At 38.9% G+C, this 19,400-nt stretch overlaps 2 protein-coding genes across 2 annotated transcripts in view; both read right to left on the minus strand.

Annotated features, from left to right (window-relative positions):
- The window catches only part of cldn11b (claudin 11b), a 5,373-nt gene extending 5,101 nt beyond the window's left edge, over positions 1–272 (minus strand). The window contains exon 1 of the mRNA XM_054623221.1: positions 36–272. The gene's annotated coding sequence lies outside the window, so the exon portion shown is untranslated. The remainder of the gene's footprint in view (positions 1–35) is intronic.
- A 294-nt stretch (positions 273–566) lies between these two features.
- si:ch211-230g15.5 (polyhomeotic-like protein 3) lies at positions 567–18,571 on the minus strand. The gene is given in 15 exon segments (XM_054622901.1): positions 567–1,494; positions 2,708–3,017; positions 3,780–3,900; positions 4,104–4,215; positions 5,159–5,330; positions 6,317–6,633; positions 7,771–9,009; positions 10,561–10,652; positions 10,654–10,701; positions 10,703–10,764; positions 11,633–11,728; positions 12,904–13,056; positions 13,925–14,199; positions 14,202–14,584; positions 18,081–18,571. Coding segments are annotated over 14 exon segments (3,516 nt in total). The 5' UTR covers positions 14,566–14,584; positions 18,081–18,571; the 3' UTR covers positions 567–1,339.
- Between the last annotated feature and the right edge of the window lie 829 nt (positions 18,572–19,400).

The following is a 19,400-nucleotide window of genomic DNA, read 5'->3' on the forward strand; positions in this document are numbered from 1 at the left end:
TTCAAGAAAACTGCAATATCTTCTACAATACTCACTGATATTATAAATATGAGTCCAAATGTGATAAAAATACGTATTTTAAAGTAGAAATGGAAAAATAAACTAATCCTGCTGAGTCCAAATGTGATAAAAAATATGTATTTTAAAGTAGAAATGGAAAAATAAACTAATCCTGCTGAGTCCAAATGTGATAAAAAATATGTATTTTAAAGTAGAAATGGAAAAATAAACTAATCCTGCTGAGTCCCGTTAACGCGCCTCTGGCTGATCCGCAGAAATAAAATGCCTAGAATAAGATTTATTATAGGGTGTGGTGTAATAACAAACCCTTCAGTCCAAACTTTAAGCCAATCAGAGCACATGTGGGGATTGTAACCTAAACCAGATATGGAAAGACAGAGACTGGAGACAGAAAAACAAAAAAATAACTAAATCCATCAGGAAAGCAGAAGATTCGGACCAACCTGGAATATTTAGATTAAATTTGAGCTTTTTGGATCTCCGGAAGGAACTTTGTGACATGAATTCAAATCATTTTATTTAATAAAACACAGATTTTTCTCCACTTATCACTCACCTGCCTCACTGCTGCCCTCTGCTGTTTACTCCTCCTTATTAAAAACCCTCATTTTACTTCAATCAATAAGATAAAACAACAGTTTCTGATTAATTATTCATTTATTAAATAATTTCAAGCATGATACCATAAAAATGTGAAGATTAAAGACACCAGTCTCTACCCTGATAGTGACCTTTTTTTTTCTTTTTTTTTTTAAATCCACAGACATGTTGTTGTCCAGAATATAGTGATATAAAACATTAAACTTTCATTAATCACTTACAAAGTCTACGTATTATTATTATCATTATTATTATTTTTTTATACACACACCGGTTATGTTAGCTACTGGATAGATTTTTGTTGTTGACGTCACGTTCTAAAAAAACTAAATAGACAAATTTTATATATTAAATGTTCAAAATCCTTCATGAAATAGCTTCAAATTTACACTCTCCAGCAGCATGAAAAATGTACAGAAAGTTACAAAAATCCCCCCCCCACCCCGATCGGTCTCCTGCTACAGTCAGAGCGCCCAAAACGGATGAAATATTCTTCTGGACTCTTCTGGTGTCTTCAAGCTTCTGCTCCCCGTCTCCTAAGGCCACACCTCGATTTATAATCTCATAAATTACCGTAAATCTCTTTTTGTGACTTTTTTCTGTCATCCTTGGTGTCAGCTTTTGTTTTTCTTAAAAACTCTCTGCTTACTTCCTCTGTTTTCTCTTTTTTTCTTTTTTAAATCTCTGTATCAGTTTCTTTTCTCTCTCTCTCTCTCTCTCATTGGTTTTTCAGTGAGTTGATGTGAGCGCAGATCTTGAGAGCCGGCCCCAGCTTGATGTTCATGCTGGTCATCAGGTGGTCCTCGGTCAGCAGCAGCAGAGCCTGGCCGTCGATCTCCTGCAGACGGAACGCCTCGGCCACGTCGCTGCAGCCTGAAAACACCAAAGATAAAGTTAGAGTTCTGGACTCAAGAAACATCTTCACATCTTCACATCTGTCTCTTTGTGTTGCATTCAAACACATATCTTGATCATCTCTGTAAATTGCACATATTATTTAAACTTCATACCGTGAACTGAAACAGATATATTTTACATTATTTTTTATAGTATTTCTTATTTTTCTTGTAATTTTTCTATTCTATATTTGAGTTTCTTGACTTTTGCAGCATTGGCTTTTATTTTGTTTTATTTTTCTTTTACTATTTTTATTGTTATGCACAAAAACACATTCCTTAAATGTAAAAACCTTCTCGGAAATAAACTTGAATCTTATTCTGAAGGGATAGCAAAGGGAAAAAAGCCCTTTCCTGTTGCAAGATAACAATAATAAATGCAAACAAGAATTTAAACGCCTGGTTTCCCTTATAATACTCCTCAAATTAACTTTAACATTTAAGCTACCAGTGATTAACAAAGAGTGTCACCAATACAAGTCAAATATCTGAGTTTTTATACCAAAACAACCTTTTTTTTAATACCTTTTTGTAAACAAACATTGTTTAAAATTAAACCAGCTGATAAAAGAGTGAGAAATCAGGACTATGAACTACTCTACTACACAAACACCTGGTGCATGTGAAGATGTTTTCTGTCTTGTTCCCTGCGTTACACAGCAATGAATTGTGGGAAAAGAACGCTGCTTTTCTCAGCTATGGAACCAAAACTATATTCCAAGATGGCAGCTCATTGATTCCTATGAAAGCTGGTCTCATGGTGCAAACGCCAAAATGTTTTTTCAGGCTTTTGTTGGAATTTTTGGGGCCCATTGAGCATGCTCAGTCCTTCTGTTATCTACTTTACATATGTTATTCTAAACTATATAAAAATCATCATCTTGGTTCCTGAAGTATACGACAGATATTTACAGATTTGAGTTTGTGCTGTGTTTTTAGTTTTCTTCCAGATGTTTCTCAGCGACACTCTGACAGTTGGGTGGTTTAAAACTATGCACGTTACCTCAGCCTGCGGTTATTTTTAACGCTTTGCTTTGCAAAACACTTAATTGTCATCTGCTGCCGATTAACACACTCCAGTGTTTGAATAAATCAAACTGACGGATTCATAACAGAGGCTGCGAATTTAAATGGCGTCACCGGAGACGTGTGAGGTATTTACTGATTTACTGATTTATTTGTAAGTTCACCTGGCAGTGTGTGAATGAAGGCGGCGACGTCCTCCACGCTCCAATGGGAGGGGGCGGGCTTAAAGGTGCTCGTGGGCGTGGAGGTGGTCAACGTGGGCGCGGACGCCCTCCTCGCTCGCCTCGCCGCCCGTCGCTCCATCCTGGCTGTCATGGCAACAGCAGGATCCTCCTCTCCGTCGTCGTCTTCCTCCTCCTCCCCTCCTCCTGCCTCCATGTCCTCCTCCTCCTCCTCTTCATCATCCTTGTCGGCTGCCGCTACTTTCTCCTTCCCCTCCTTCTCACGTCGACCGGCGCTCCAGAGATCACGAGGCTGCAGAGAGAGGTGAGTTTATTATTTAAATACTTAAGGACGTTTATATATTAAAAGTCTAAATAAATGTGGTATAAATGCATCAATATATTATTCATTTTATTCACTTTTTTATTGTATTTGAGTTGTAAAAAGTTATTCTGTTTTATTGTTATTGTATTAATTACTTACTTTATTGTATTTGAGTTATTTAATGTTATTCGGTTTCTTTCTGTTTTATTGTTATTGCATTATTCACTTATTTTATTGTATTTGAGTTGTATCATTTTATTCTCTTTTATTGTTATTTAAAAAGGTTTATTTTAATGCTGTTTTTCTATTTACTTTTATTCTAATTTAATTCTTTCTGCTTTATCTGTTGTCTGAAGTTTGATTGATTTATTGATGAATAATACTGCAGTAAAAGTAAAAATCCTGTATTATCAGCTAATTATACTTAGGTATGAGTATGGTGTATGTGTACTATGGTGTATTAGTTTTGTGTATGAGAAGTAAAAGTATTTATTTTGCAGAAAATCAGCCGCTGTGACAGGTTTAACAAATTAAATTGCATCAATGTTAAAGCAGCATTTTATTGTCACAAACTTCAGTCAATTATTATTTTTTTAACAATACAAAAGTAGTGAAAGTGATCCATAGTTGAAGCCCTACTGGTGTGAGATATACTTTGTTTTTGTGTCTACGGAAGGAAAAGTGAAACTAGTGAGTTTGTTCTTTTAGTGCATCAGTGTTTTAAACTGGTGGTGCGTTCAGGTTCCCTACCAGTCGCAGTAGAAGAGGCTTCCCAGGAACAGACTCCGCCCTGTTCAGGACTGGGCGGGGCCTCTCGGACCGACTACCTGCACTCAGAGCCCGCAGACGCTTTGTCAGACGAACGTTGAACCTGACAGAGAAAGTAAAAAAAAAAAAGAAGTGTGATGCCTCCTCGTTCTGCTGCTTTGATTCACACTCATATCTGCATTCAACACCTGTTTGTCTCTTCACACCACATCCTGCCATCCTGGCTGCAACACCCCCTGAACACACCACAGCCTCCTCTGAGAAACAGCGCCTGAAGGTCACTGAGCCAATGAAATCAAGTCTCACCCGCGTGCACAGGATGTGGAGCAGAAGCGCTTGGACCGCATGAAGTTGTGTGCGTGGCCTCGCTTCCCACAGAACTGGCAGTGCAGCACCGTCCGGTCTCTGTGCGTCAACCCTGTGAGAGAAAGAAAAGGTGGTCAAATGTGTTTTTGTTTCAGAACTGGAGCTGCACGTCTGAAGAATCCATTCATTTTATTTCAAATCCATTCTTAGTTCTGCTGGATGCATGAGGAAAACGTGTCCAATTGTTCCTTACTCAGATGACTAAAGCTGCAAATATCTTTATTTTTTTCAATCAACTGTCTATAAAATGTCAAAAGAGCAAAAACTGCCCGTCGCAATGATCTTTACTGTCTTCAGATTGCTTATTTTGTTCGACCAACATTCCAAAAACATCCAAAATACCAATTTTCTGTCAAATAAAACAAATAAAATCAACAAATCTTCACAATTTGAGAAGCTGAAACCAGAGAATGTTTTTGTTTTTTGTTTTGATTAATCGATTAATCGGTTCAGAAGATAACCAAAAAGGTTTAGGCAGAAAATCTAATTTAAAAGGAAATCAATACAATAAATTATCAAAACAAATGCTATATTATTGACCCCCATTTTCTAAATTATAGATTACATTTTTTTTATTCAGCTATTTACAGTTGAATGCACATATTTCTCATTCCTTGTTTTTGGCAATACTTACGTATTCTCTACATATATTTGTGGATTATCCACATGATTTCCAATTAACATAGTCCTTTATTTACATTTCACGTTGCCCTTTATTTCTATTTTTCTTATTAGACTTTATGCTTAAAAAAATAAAGCAACTGCAATGTACCAATTTACCCCCAAGGATCAATAAATTGTAAATGATGTTGTTGTTTTTACAAGACATTAAACCACTAGAGGTCAGCAAAGACAAGATTTGTAAGGAGTAAAGTTACTCTTTAAATACTTTTTTTTTTATCAACTAATCAAGTTCATTTATCCAAAAAATATTCGACAGTTTAATTTTTTTAAACAATTGTTTGTGTCATCTTTCATTTCTCAGTTTTCCTTACTGTTGGCGGGGTCTTCCGTGTCTCCGGCGGCCTCCACCTCCACCTCCGACTCACTGGAGCGCTCCGCCTGTTTCATTGTCTCCGTCACAGGCAACGCTGCGCTCCCATTGGTCCCGTTCACCTCCTCTGTTTTGGTCACCTGGTCTGGAACCAGCAGGGACGAGCGGTTCACCTGCACGACAGAAAAAAATGGTAGTTAGACACAACGCAACAACCTACGAGTTTGTATTTTAATGTGTATTATTACATTACATTACATTACATTACAGTCATTTAGCAGACGCTTTTATCCAAAGCGACTTACAGGAAGTGTATTCAACATAGGTATTCAAGAGAACTACTAGTCACCAGAAGTCATAAGTGCATTATTCTGAAATGGACCACTTTACAAAATGACTTATGGTACTTTAGGTATATTTTAATACAATTACTTTGAGTTTGCAGCTTTCAGGTGTTTCAAACTTAAAAGAAAGACCTACCCCAATCTATAAAAATGTTTTGTAGCTGTATTTTGGCTTTCACTTTAAACAAATATGGAATTTCTGTAGCATTTAGCTACACAGTCATGCTACATGTAGATCTTAGCTACATAGAGCCCTTGAAAAAGAAAATTGGAAATGCAGCTTATTTTACTTTATGCTTTACCTCAGTTTATGTGCGCTCCACATAGTCCCACATTTGTCTTTTAACTTATCTTATGTGTATTTAAACAATTTTATGTCTTTACATTTTTATTAATTTATTTGTCATTTTTTATGTAAAAATCGTTCAAGTCGTTATGCATCTGTTGACATTTTTAATTATAATATATATATATATATTTATATTTTTTTTAAAATGTACAGCACTTTGAACTACATAGTCCATATGAAATGTGCTGTGTAAATAAAGATTATTATTATTATTATTATAAGATAAGATAAGATAAGATAATCCTTTATTATTTGCAAAAAAAGACATGCTACATATAGCATTTAGCTACACGTGTCCCTCCTTCAATTATTAATAAAAATCTGGCAAAAATAAACTAAATACATAAATATATTTATGTCTACAGCAGCCGGTAAAATATTAATTAAATTAAATTCTCTGCATCTGTGCATATTGTCAATAAAACATTACTTTGCTGACATTATTAATCGTGATATCATTTCGTACAGGAAACGGTTGCAGCCCCTCCTGGATGACGAACCCCTCCACCAGGTGAGTCAGAACATGCTGCCCCTCAGGCCACGCCCTCGGCTCCCAGGGGCCGCCTGGTGATTGGTCGAGGCTCTCCGACTCGTCTCCCGATTGGCCGAGAGGCTCGGCCTCCATCTCGGCCGGGTGCTGCGACTCGCCGACAGTGCTGTCGACTTTCTCCGATAGGCTGAGGTCGGTCGGGAGGATGGGGGTTTTCTGTCGAGGAGGGGTTGACGAGGAGGGGTTGACGAAGGGGGAGGAGGGGGGAGACTGGGAGGAGAGGCTGGAGAGCGCTGGGGAGGAGAAAAGACATCGATCAGAGTCAATAAGGTCATTAAATATACGGCAGCCATAATTAAAATAACAATCAGCCCTCAACAAATATTTGAGCGTTGTTTTAAGATCGTGTCGACGCCTTCTTCTTCAGGATCTTAGTTTCAGTTTGGCAATGTCAATATTACAGGAATGGTTTCACCAGTTTGTTGTGCAAGAACGATTCTCGATAAGCAGAGAAATTTGAGCTTATGCAACCTCAAAACTGTCTTATTTCCTTGATGTCTTAGACGTTGGTCCAAGTTTCACATTAACTCTTTTCATCTGGGAAAGCAGAGCGCTTTATTTTTGTTTTATGCAGTTTTATTAATGATATCGTCTTCATCTTCAGTCCTTCTTTTATTATCCTGCTGTGACAGAAAGAGAGTGAAAGGAAGTAGCTGTTGAAGAAGCTATATAGATTGTTTTTTTGTTGTGTACAATAACAGGGCTTTCACTAAATATTGATACACTAGAGTATCATGATATTGTGTTTTTGATATTCATTCTCAAAAACTTTTAATTAATAGTTAAAACAATACATGTAGTGTGCATACATTTGTATGAATCCTGCAGATCCCACTGTTCTGATTGCAGGAAAAAAGTACTTTTTACACCGATTTTACACATATGGCGGTGTGTTCATTTTACTAAAACAGTTTCCCTAAAATTTGATAAAAAGATCAAACAATATATTTCAATATATTGAGTCGTGAACCTTGTATCATGATACGTATTGTCTGATTCTTTCCAGTACACAGCGCTTTACATCTAAAACTACTTCTGAAGTAATCAGATGTTGTGTTGTCAAACAGCGGATCTCTATTCCCAATCAACATTGATTTATTAGTCATGTAACTTTCATTCTTTAGTAACAGTCTTTCTGTTGTTATTTTAACCCAAACAATGATATTTTACTAAACCTAACTGAGCTTCCTGTAAAGAAGCTGATCTTGAAAAGACTGTATTCATGTAACAAGCGTAAATTGACACGTGTTGCTGGCTTTCATAGGAAAATGCACGGAACATTAGACCTTCACCTTTTCGTAAGATTTTATATAAACTGTTAGATGACGATATGTTGGTTTACGTTGGTAAAACGTTGCCGTCTGAGGTACCTGACTGGTTGTCGGACTGCGTTGACATGTTCTCACAGAAGTCCTCCTGGCTGACCGGCTGAAGGTCCCGATGAGACTCTGGTAGCCTCTGACTTTGGACAGAGACCTCCGGGACTGGAGCCGTTACCGGGACTGTAACTGGGACCGTTACCGGGACCGTTACCGTTACTGGGACCGTTACTGGGACTGTTACCGGGACCGTTACCGGGACCGTTACCGGGACCGTTACTGGGACTGTTTCTGGGACTGTTACTGGGACCGTTTCTGGGACTGTTTGGACCGGAGTAGGAATCAGACCCAGGACGGGTTTCGGCTCCAAACTGGAGTCTTTAACAGCGTCAGGTGTCTTAACAGAATCCGTGTTCTGGCACTGATGGAGAATCTGACTGGTCAGGTTCTCAGACTGGTCCATGGCGGTCTCTCCTTCCTCTTCCTCCATCTTTTTCTCCTCACGTCTCTCTCCGTCACTCCTGCCTTCCTCCGTCACCTCCATTTTCTCTTCCTCTCTGATGGTTTCAACTTCCTTTTCCTTCTGACTGACGAGGTTTCCTTCCTGCTGTTTCTCCTCTTTTGCTTTCTCTCTTTGGTCGTCTCTCTCCACCCTCAGGTCTTTACCAACGCTCGCCTCACCTCTGACTCCCTGTCTCACCCCTCGTCCTCCTCTCTCCCTTTGCTCCTTGCCGTCCTTCCCCTCTCCTCTCTGGGTCATAGTTTGTGTTAGAGGACCGGGTTGACTCGGAGGGGACGCCGGACTCAGTAAGGACGGAGGCGATGGAAGAGGGGAGGTGTTTTTTGGCAACGACGGGTTCAGAGGAAGAGGAAGCACGTCACCGCTCGATGTCCTCTTCGATTGACCGGACAGCTCGGTTGTCTCGGCAACGGGAGGCGTCGACTGCACGGTGTGGGCGTACGTGCACGGTTGGCGTCCCGAAGACAGGGCGATGATCTGCAGCTGCCTCGCTGCGGACGGCGAGCGTTCGAAGTGGGACGAAGCGGACATGGGGTTGGCGACGGATAACGCCGGGCTGCGCTGCGATTGGCCCGGACCGCCGAGCATCGATTGCGTTAACGGGCAGCTCTTCAGTCCGGCTGGCGGTCTGCCGACGGGCGAGGCCTGACAGGCGGGGGCGGCGGCGATCGGTTGCAGTGGCGAGGTTTGCCGCGGCGACGTCGCTCTGTGACCGTTTGGAGAATGAAGTCTGGGCCTCAGAGGGACGGCTCGGACCGGAGAGTAAAGAGCTGCAAGATGAGAGAAGACAAGAAACATGATGAAATATGATTAAGTGCAGATAAAAGTTTTAGTTGATTTAGAAGTTTTTAAATAAATGTCTTTATGTGGTTTTCTCTTTGTTTAAAAACTAGAAAAGTAGGAAAGTCAAAAAAAGGAGCGACTAGTTTGTTTGCTATCGGTGTCTGTTAACCCTCCAGGCCTGAACTTTCAGAGTGAGGAAACATTATATTCTTTTACAGCCAAAGCTTCCGACCCTTATGGCTCATCTCGGCTTTAAAACACCGCTAAATTTACTCGTTACAAGTTGCAAATCTAAGCAGGTTTGACCAGTAATCTTTGTATTATTTTATAAAATTTCTATGAGCTTTAAGAGGGAACATTTTCCTGTTATCTTGCAAGAAATAAAGCAACTATGAGGGGGAAAAGTAAAGAAATTAGCTATTTTTATTTTGCAGGAATACAGTTTTTTGTTTTCTTATTCTGTTAAATATCTTGCAAACCTTTTTAGATTCATCTTGGGCTCCACCAATGTTGGAAACAAGTTGACTAAAGGTTTAAGACACTGACCCTTTTTCCCTTTTCTGTCAGCTTTACTGTCCTTTTTTAACAAAGGCAAAAAAACATTTCTGCTTGTTTTTGTGACTCTGTAAGATAATTGCTGCACAAACTAACAAACCAATTAACACTCAGATCGCTGCACAACACAAATGCCCCGGTGATTAACTGTATCTACAGAGGAGTGGATCAGGTTACATCCTTTCATTTTCTGCTTTAATCTCCACTGTGCGAAGGAGACACATCTCCCTCCTAGATTTACGGTTTCACTTTGATTGATTGATCATTTTAAACTGTATGTGTTCGAGCTGTCCAGCTACTTTGATTCAGTTAAATCAAATTTGAAAAACACTCTTTTATAGTATGCTGACCAAGTTTAATAAGGTCATATGGGATGAAATAATAATGAATAAATGTTTAATATTTAACAATATTTTGATTAAAAAAAAAGGTGCTATAATTTAAAATCAATTTTACAGCAAATTCTAATTCTCAATATTATCATTTAAGTAGCAATAGTTTATTTAATTGTAATAATAATATTAATAATAAATTATTTTAACATTTAAAACATTATTTTTATGAATAATAAATAGTATCTAATAATAATGAAATATAATAATACTATTTAATGATAAATATTAATAACAATAATTTAAAACAACAATAATATAATAAATAATTATAGATAACATTCTAAAATAATATATTCATATTTTTTATGATCTAATAATAATCAATAATTATTAAGTATAATAATACTGCTATTAAATTGATAATAATAATATCAATTATAGTAATTTATAATAGACATGTATATTGAATTAAAAAATTTTTTAAACATTATTATGGAAAATCAGTTACCAATTTATTCATAATGTGATGATTGGTAGATCAAAAATGTTGTGTCTTCCCAACTCCTGAAACTAAACCTGCAAACTTCTCTGCCCGTGTTTTGGGATTTTACTAAAACCTAAATGAAACAGGAAGTGTCTGAAACCTACTTGGAGGCGGGACGGAGAGATGGCGTCCGGGCGTGTTCGGGCTCTCCGTTGCCGTGGCGCAGGCCTGTGGTCGCGGCCTGAGAGGGGGAAGAGGGGGCGTGAGGGCGAGAGAGGGGAGGCGGAGCTGAGCAGGGGGCTTGAGGCGGAGGGAGGAGGGATGGTGAGGGCCCCGGCGGGAGGAGGCCTCAGGGTGAGACTCTGGAGCTGGAGGGGGGGAGACAAAAAGAAACACGAGTTAGATCCTTAAACATCTTTTTACTTTCAGGTTTTGATTTGGTGCAATAATTAGCGTGTCCATTACCTCTGAGGCCAAAGAGTTAGAATCTCATTAACACCTCGTTAGCTAACGACATCAGTCTGTGGAAGCTCAACAGCTCTGTCCCTCTCTATTTTCTATTTGGGGAAGTCCAAACTAGTTGGCACAAAGACGTGAAATAACAGGACACATCTAGCCTGACACGAGTCAAATGGTGCCAAAAATCTGCCACCCAGAAGCTCCGAAACTCACAAATGAACACGTTATATTTCATTAGTTTAGTCCATACAATAAACAAACTATTAAAACAACAATTCTTCATTTTATTGAGGGTTATTGAGTGTTTCTTAGTTAATAACTCAGTGAGATTTCAGGAAGTTACCACTCAGTCAAGAAAAGGCTGGTTGGCAGATTTTGTGCTCATTTGAAAGAGTCAGGCTAGCAGTTTCCCTCTGTTTCTAGTCTTTGTGCTAAGCTATGCTAACCCACCACTGGCTTTAGCTTCATATTTAACATACAGGTATGAGAGTTTTATCAATCTTTTTAACAACTCTAATTGAATAGGCAAATAAGCGTATATTTAAAGCTGACCTTTTTTTCAAAAGCGAAACATTTTAGGACAGTTTTCTTAACTAAGTGCTAACGAAGGCTAGAAATAATGTACATCTGTCTTAAATCAAACTTTCATTGCTTCAAAAATAAACTAGGATTTTAATGACAACTGTTATCACTGTTTCCCTGAAAGAACTGTAAGCTGGACAGTCATGCAACAGTAAATAAAAGGGGCGCACACACAAGATTTGCCCGTCTGCTCACCTTAGCGGAGGCAGGGTTAGAGGAAGGAGGAGAGGAGGAAGAAGAAGAGGAGGAAGAGGAGGACAGGGAAGGTCGCATAGCAGACGTAAGAATCAGCTGCAGAAGGAAATAGAGGTAATAGTGGAGGAAATAAAAAGAGCAGATCAGGAATAAAAGCACAGAATTGTATTAAAGTGATGAAGATGAATATGTATGTTTTCATTGGGAAAACTAAAATTTAAAAACTCTATTCTTTACATGTTCAGACTTCAGATATGAGACATGGTTCCTACTGAGGAGTTCAATCTTTAAAAACACCTCACAAATATATACGTTCATTTATAATAATAAGTATCTTCAAACAGTTGGTCACTGTAGTTTTTTAATCAATCAAACAGGAGAAAATTGTACATTTGTCGGGGGACTATTTTCAGCGTGAGGTTTTTGTGTCGGGCCACTGTGGTTCTCCTTCACGCTTTGCTCACGGGAGAAGTTTCAGTTGGTTGCAATCTGCAAACTCACCACTAGATGGCGCAAAATCCAACACACTGGACCTTTTAATATGTTGCAATCTCTCACCTTAAATTATTAAATGAATATAATAGAAAAACATTTCACATATTGAATTGTATATACTGTTTATTTTGAGTTAAACAGGAATATATTGTAAAATGTTTACATTGCCATTCAATATTTCTAGATGTACTGGGTCTTTTAGGGCAAAGTTGCTATTGGAATATTGAATTTTAAGACGACGTTTCCATCAATGTGTTTCACATTCGTCAGATATTTGAGTCAGTGGATAAGAAAAAGACAGACATTCCTCTAGTTGAACATTCATTTATTGTAATTTTGATTTCTATGTTAATTCTTTTAAATTAATATATTTTCTTTAAGCACTTTGGGATGCTAATATGCATTAAAGGCGCTATAAAAATAAAGTATATTCTGTTATTATTTCCAAGACTGTGCAATTAAAGGGGTTTATCCTGACAGATAATACATTTAAAATAACACTTTTTTATGTGCGTTAAGTATTCTGAGATTGTTCTAGTTTGTTGCTCAAAACCTCAAGCTTTAAAAAAACCCATAATTTCAAGCAGAAAGCTTACAGCGCACATATTTCCTACGCAACCTGAATGCATCATCATCTCATTCTAATACTGGTGATCTTTTGCATGTTGCCGGATTAGACATAGAAATCTATGTAAATGTGTGTGTGTTGTGTGTGTGTGTGTGTGTGTGTGTGTGTGTGTGTGTGTGTGTGTGTGTGTGTGTGTAACTATGTTTACCATCTGAGCTCTGAGCAGCACCTGGTCTTGGCCAGACCCTTTGAGACCTTTCCCCAGGAGCAATGTCTGCTGGGATATCCTCTGCCTCACAGGAGAGGGGCTATGATTGGTTCGCACAAGACCAGGTGTGCCCACAGGATTGGCCTGTGATACCTGGAACAAAAAGGGAGGAAGGGAGAAGGAAAGGAGAGGAGGGAAGCAAATCAGAAAGAGCTTTAAGAGCGAGGACGTCGTGTTGTGACATTTCCAACTGTTGCTCTGTGTCATTAAAATTTTGGTTTTCAGAGCTCCGTTAACATAACGGCAAACTTCATAATGCCCTCGCCTGCGACATATCTAACATTGAATATAGGCAAAGCGAGGGAATTATATTTGCATATCACATGCTTCCTAAAAGCAGGATACGAACTGGATTCAGAGCATTTCTTTTGATTGTATTTGTAATGTCACAGAGTTAAAACATAAAAAAAACACTGTTTTATTCAGCTTTTTTTTTTACCTTCATCAGGGATTTACGGTTCTGATATAGCAACTTTTAAATCACCAGAAATACTACACGTGACATTACATTTACTTAAAAGAGAAATATTATTGAACATAAATACAAAACATACAATACAACTACCTTTTAAAACACTCTTGAACCACCTAATCTTTCGCCTTAAAACATCCATTTGTGAAAAAGGTTGAATCTCAAAACCGCATTTTTTCAACCTTATTTCTCAAAACCGTAAACTCGAATATCTTCCACCTTCTAAATACTTGATAATATTTATGTAATGTATTTTCCTTTTTATTGATTGAGTAAACCATCTTTTGCTCTTCTTGGAAAAATTACAGTGTTAATAAAGCGGTGTGACAAAATTAAAGTCCCTGCAAAACCTTAATGTGTGTTATTTTTACACTTTGTTAAAGATAGTAATAAAACAAATGAGTCTGCTAGCTGTAGAACATAAAGAAAGTATTTCCCATAAGTCAAACTATACCTTTAAAGTGAGATGTGGTTCTGTCTGTGTGTTACCTGTCTGCCAGGTGGACTGGCCGGCGTGTGAAAGGGCGTGATTGGTGTGGAGGTCGTCGTGGATACGGGCCTCGTGTTCCCATTGGTCAGGCTGGTTGAGGTCTTGGTCGACATAGTGGTGCTGCTTCCGTGCGTTGCAGAAGAAGAAGAAGAAGAAGAAGAGAGGAGGGGCGAGGTGGTGCTGGACCCAACAGGTGAGGAAGAGGAGGAATGAGGGAGGAGAAGAGAGGGGGAGGTTTGTTTGGGGGGAGTAGATTTGGAGGCGCCCGACGGGGAGGAAGGATCGGGCGAGAGTACGTGCGGAGGACGGGGGTGGAGGTGAGCTTAGGGGGAGCCGGGACCAGGATGTGGGGGGACGGAGCGCCGGCCGTCATTGTCGCCGCCACTTTAGAGATGTGGGTGGTGGTGACGGAGGGAGCGGGGGTGAGAGGGGGAGGAGGGGAGGAGGTGGTGGGCGTCAGCGTGGGCGTTGGGGAGTCCAGGAGCATGGGGTTGGGGGTGAGCCGAGGAGGGGAGGGGGTCGTCGGGGTGGAGGAGTCCGCCCCGGTGGCGGCGGTGGTGGTGGAGGAAGTCCGAGGGCTGGTCCCATTGGTGGCCTCGCCGTGTTCTGATTGGCTCTGACGAACTGGCTCCCTGTCCATCCTTCAACACGTTAACGCACTGAAACACACAGACGGGTAACAAACGCATACAGTCATTTCATCTGCATAGAACCTTTTTCACAACTGTTAAAACGGCTTTCTTCAATATTTTTCACAATAATATTAAACACATTTTAATGTAAAACTCACATTTTGTTTACATTTTATCTCCTGTTTGAGACAAATCTTTTAGAATTCAAATTCAAAATGAACTAAAACACAAAAAAGTTGTATATAAAATTATTTTAAATACACAAACAGGCGTCACAGAGAAAGAGACAAACAGAGGGTGAGAAAGACAGGAGTGTTTACTTGCTTTTACTTTAAATCACATTCATTTAACATTATCAACATTCATTTGATAATGTTATTTTGTATTTACAGATTGTAGTGTGGATCATTCATTGCATCTTTAAACATTTTCATGTTTTACTGCTTAAAAGATTATTGGTACTAGTGCACAGTGACCTTGTTTAAAGGCAAATGTTTGCTCTCCAAATATCTTCCGATGCACATATCTAGATCTTCCTAGTAAGTTTAGTTTTTTGCGCCTCTGTTTTTCTAAAACCCTGCAGATGGTCATGGTTGCAAGTAGGTGGTGCATGAATATTGGCATGCAGATGTCTTCAAGCCGTGACTCTTATCAAGCATGTCCAGTTTGGGCAAGATTTGACAGTTGAGTTACAACAGTTTGCTGATAATGTATGATGTTTGGTGTCTCCGGTAGATTAATCTCCAGCTCCTCTGGTCTTTACAGAGCTTCATTGGGAATTTCAACACAAAACTTTATTGATCACTCTCAGAGAAAAAGTTGCGAAAAGTAGATGTGAGGCAAACAAAACAATACAGCATAGTATCACAATATTTTGTGTGGGGATACAGGGACTGCAAGTATCAATGTTTTATTATATAAACTACTAATATTGCATAAATAAATTGGTAACAATTCTTATTTCAGTCCACTTAAAGTTGCCTAGTTTTTTCTGATAAAGGCAGCGGGATTGACAGAAATTATGTCAAAACAAAGATGGAGTCCGTCTGCTTCGGGTTACAAAACCTATTTTGCTGCAATAAAAGGGAAGTGAGAGTAAAAATGAAACATGATAAAACAGATTTTGACAAACTGCATAATTTTCAATAGAAACTAAAAGTAATAAATCGCAATATAAGTTATCGCAATACTCGCAAGACAATTGTATTATGACTTAAGTGTTGTGATAGAATTGTATGATGGGGCGTTTTTTATTACTACTACTACTACTTGCTCCATTTCCTTTCTCTCCTCATTGTTTAGGCTGATTCCAGTAATTTCCCACCAGTATTTCTCCAGAGAAAAAAGATTTGCATTTCATTTTTTCCTCTCTTTATCTCATTCATCTCCCTCCGTTTGAAGAGAGACTTTTCAGTAAAACAAGCATGAGCTGGTGTTGTTTTAAAGCGTACCTCGGGCCTCCACGACCTCCTTGATGGGAAATAAACCAGACTGTGAACGCACCTGCAGCGAGGTGTGATCCTCACTGAGAACTCACAAAATTAAAACACAACCTACTGTTCCCATCACCTTGGCGTCTGTAATCATTTCCTCAAAAGCTTCCTACAGAGAACTAATCAAATCGTCTAGAAGATCGAGACAAAGAGACAGTTTAGCTGATTGTGTTGAGTTATAAACAGTTGTTGGAATTCTATAATTAAATAAAACGTGCAGAAAATAACTAGCAAAAAGCCAAATAATGAAAACAGTTCGGAGTCTTTTCCTGGTCGGTCACTTTCCAAAATCCCGGCTGCAGCCCATAAAACTTTACTTTATATGAAATGTTATTTTCATTGATGAGGAGCAAAGATGAGACCAAACTAGACATCCTCAGATGAAACTTTAACAATATTATACCTGAATATTGGTCCCACACCCGTGGATAAAACCCACACTCAGAACATTTAACCGATACTCGTTTTTTGTATGACAGTGATGAATAAAATGTGTTTAAATAATCCGTCCAGTTTGTAGGAGCCTGCCTCAGAAGTTTAAAATGTTAGGCCACCTCTCTCATCACCGACACATGACGCTTTCACCACCAGTGTTTGATCAAAGTCATGGCAGCAGATCATGTGATTAAAAAAAAAAAAAAAAAAATCACACTACAGGGACTCAAGGGTGCGAGTGCAGTGCCCGCCGTGTTGCCAGGAGAACCTCAGGGATCCCAGTGGGGTCCCCTTTAATAGTCTTTTTAATACACTGGTGGAATATAACAAAGTCAACCCACTGAAGGATGAAGTGATTCTTTTATGTGTCGAGAAAATCCTCTTACTTCTTCAGATGTTGTAATGCAACATACACAATAATGCAACAGTATTATTAATCTAGAAATATCATATAATAGTTAAACATTTCACTGATCAATCGAAACTTTGAGTTCATTTAGCTGATTACATACTTGAGTAAGGTTTTTAATGCAGGACTTTTACTTGTAGTGGACTATTTGTACAGTGTGGTATAAGTACTTTTACTCTAGTAAAGTATCTGAATCCACCACTACTTATATCAGGATGTAGTATATTTGTGTTAGTTTACAGTGCTGCTATAATTCCTTTAGTGCCTGAAGTTCTTTAAGAGTTTTACTGTTGTATTTGTAAAGAATTCTTGGTGACATTGGTGCAAATATTGTAGCAATTAAGGCTACAATTAATAAATATTTTCTTCAATATAAGCTTGTTTTCATAATTAATTGAGTGTTGTTTTGTTCAGTCTATAAAATGATAGCAGACACAATACAGCCGCCTTCTCTGAGACGATTAATCTGTCGCTTTGGTCTCAACTGGTCCTTTTTTTTTATGCTGACTGACTGTTTCCTAGAAAGTTATGCACACATCTCTGGTGACCACGAGATTTAAAGCGGTGCTTCTGATGTAACGATTAAATCATCTTATCTATCAGTCAACTCAAAATGTCTGTCTAGTTATTTCTGGCCCTCCAAATAAAAAAACAAAAAGATATTCAGTTTACTTTAAAATAAAACATGCAATAAATCAGAAAATCCTCACACATGACACCTGTTAAAAATGTGCTTAAACACTTGATTGATTAGCAAAATTGTTGCCAATTTATTGCTGTCAATAACCTAATCAATTAATCTGTATATAGATTATGTAAAGTCATACATCAACAGCTAAAGGAAGTTTTTAGTGTCTCCACAGTCAGACATGTGGAAGTGTGTGCACCATCTCATCTAAAGGGGGTCTCAGTCCACATCCTGAAGCAGGTGCCTCTCTCCTCCAGATGCTGACACCTGGACCCCGCAAAGCATCACTTTCATTCCCTCAAACAACGACAGGGACTAGTGTGTGGGTGACAGCTAGGCCAGAGATCATGCATGTGACTATCAAGAAAAAAAAAAAAAAAAAGATGGAGACAGGCCTTCACAGGGGAGAAGTCTCTCGATAATAACATGTGTTGTTTTTGTGGAGAGGGTTGGATTGTCACGTCCAGGCTGTGCGTAAAAGGCGCTCCGGTCACTTACCCACCTCTGGAATCTGCGTCGTCCTGCAGCTTATTCTCGGTGTGGTCCATCCAGAAGATGCATGTTTATAAACTCAGTTGTCTGCTATCTGATGCACGGGTCTAGGCTGCTTTTTCTTTTTTTTTCTTGCAGGGTCGACAGGCTGAAATGGGGCGTGTTTGGAGCCTCACTTCCTCGTCTGACAGCGCAGGAGCTTGCAGAGAAGTGTGCGTCAGACTCTGTGTGTCGACTCTACCCCCAGCCTCACCTCTTTATCTAAAACCAGAAAAAAATGCAAAAGTTTCTGTGCAAAACAGGCCCGTTTGTGCTTGTGAGTGTGTCGCACTTTCATTCTGGGTGCATCTCATCCAGGCGTAAATCCAGCATCCATGCAGGGAGGGGGGTGTTGTGGTCTCCCCTGGACCACCAGAGTCCACACCTGCTGGTCCGAGGTCCCGGCTCTGGGCCACCGTGTTGCAGGCTGAGAGGCCTGGTTAGTCTGCTGCTGGAGAAACGCAATGGAAGGCAGTTTATAACAGCGACGGCGGCGAGACAGCACCACGCAGAGCTCAGGAGGACCGCAAATATGTTTCTACTTATGCACAGCGGTGGGAAAGCGTTTGTTTGTGGAGAAAACACTTCAATGTTCTGCATTCAACATCATGCATGAGTGAAAGTACTGTCTTATTAGTAAAATTATCAGTACTCTTTATGCAGAATGGCCCCTTTCACAGTGAAAGATCCTTTATTTATGTAAAAAATATATATATTATTCTGCATTCAACATAATGCATGAGTAAAAGTACTCACTTATTATCAGTACAATGTATTTCAAGTATAAAAGATCAGTACTCTTTATGCAGAATGGCTCCTTTCACAGTGAAAGATCATTTATTTATGTATAAATACTATCAATATTCTGCATTTAACATTATGCATGAGTAAAAGTACTCACTTATTATCAGCACAATGTATTTAAAGTATAAAAGATCAGTACTCTTTATGCAGAATGGCTCCTTTCACGGTGAAAGATCCTTTATTTATGTAAAATATATCATTATTCTGCATTTAACATAATGCACGAGTAAAAGTACTGTCTTATTATCAGTAAAATTATCAGTACTCTTTATGCAGAATGGCCCCTTTCACAGTGAAAGATCCTTTATTTATGTAAAAATTTTTATATTATTCTGCATTCAACATTATGCATGAGTGAAAGTACTGTCTTATTATCAGTACAATGTATTTTATCAAGATCAGTACTCTTTATGCAGAATGGCCCCTTTCACGGTGAAAGATCATTTATTTATGTAAAAATATATATATTATTCTGCATTCAAC

The sequence above is a fragment of the Anoplopoma fimbria genome, chromosome 21, assembly GCF_027596085.1.
Source record: "Anoplopoma fimbria isolate UVic2021 breed Golden Eagle Sablefish chromosome 21, Afim_UVic_2022, whole genome shotgun sequence".
Taxonomy (NCBI): domain Eukaryota; kingdom Metazoa; phylum Chordata; class Actinopteri; order Perciformes; family Anoplopomatidae; genus Anoplopoma; species Anoplopoma fimbria.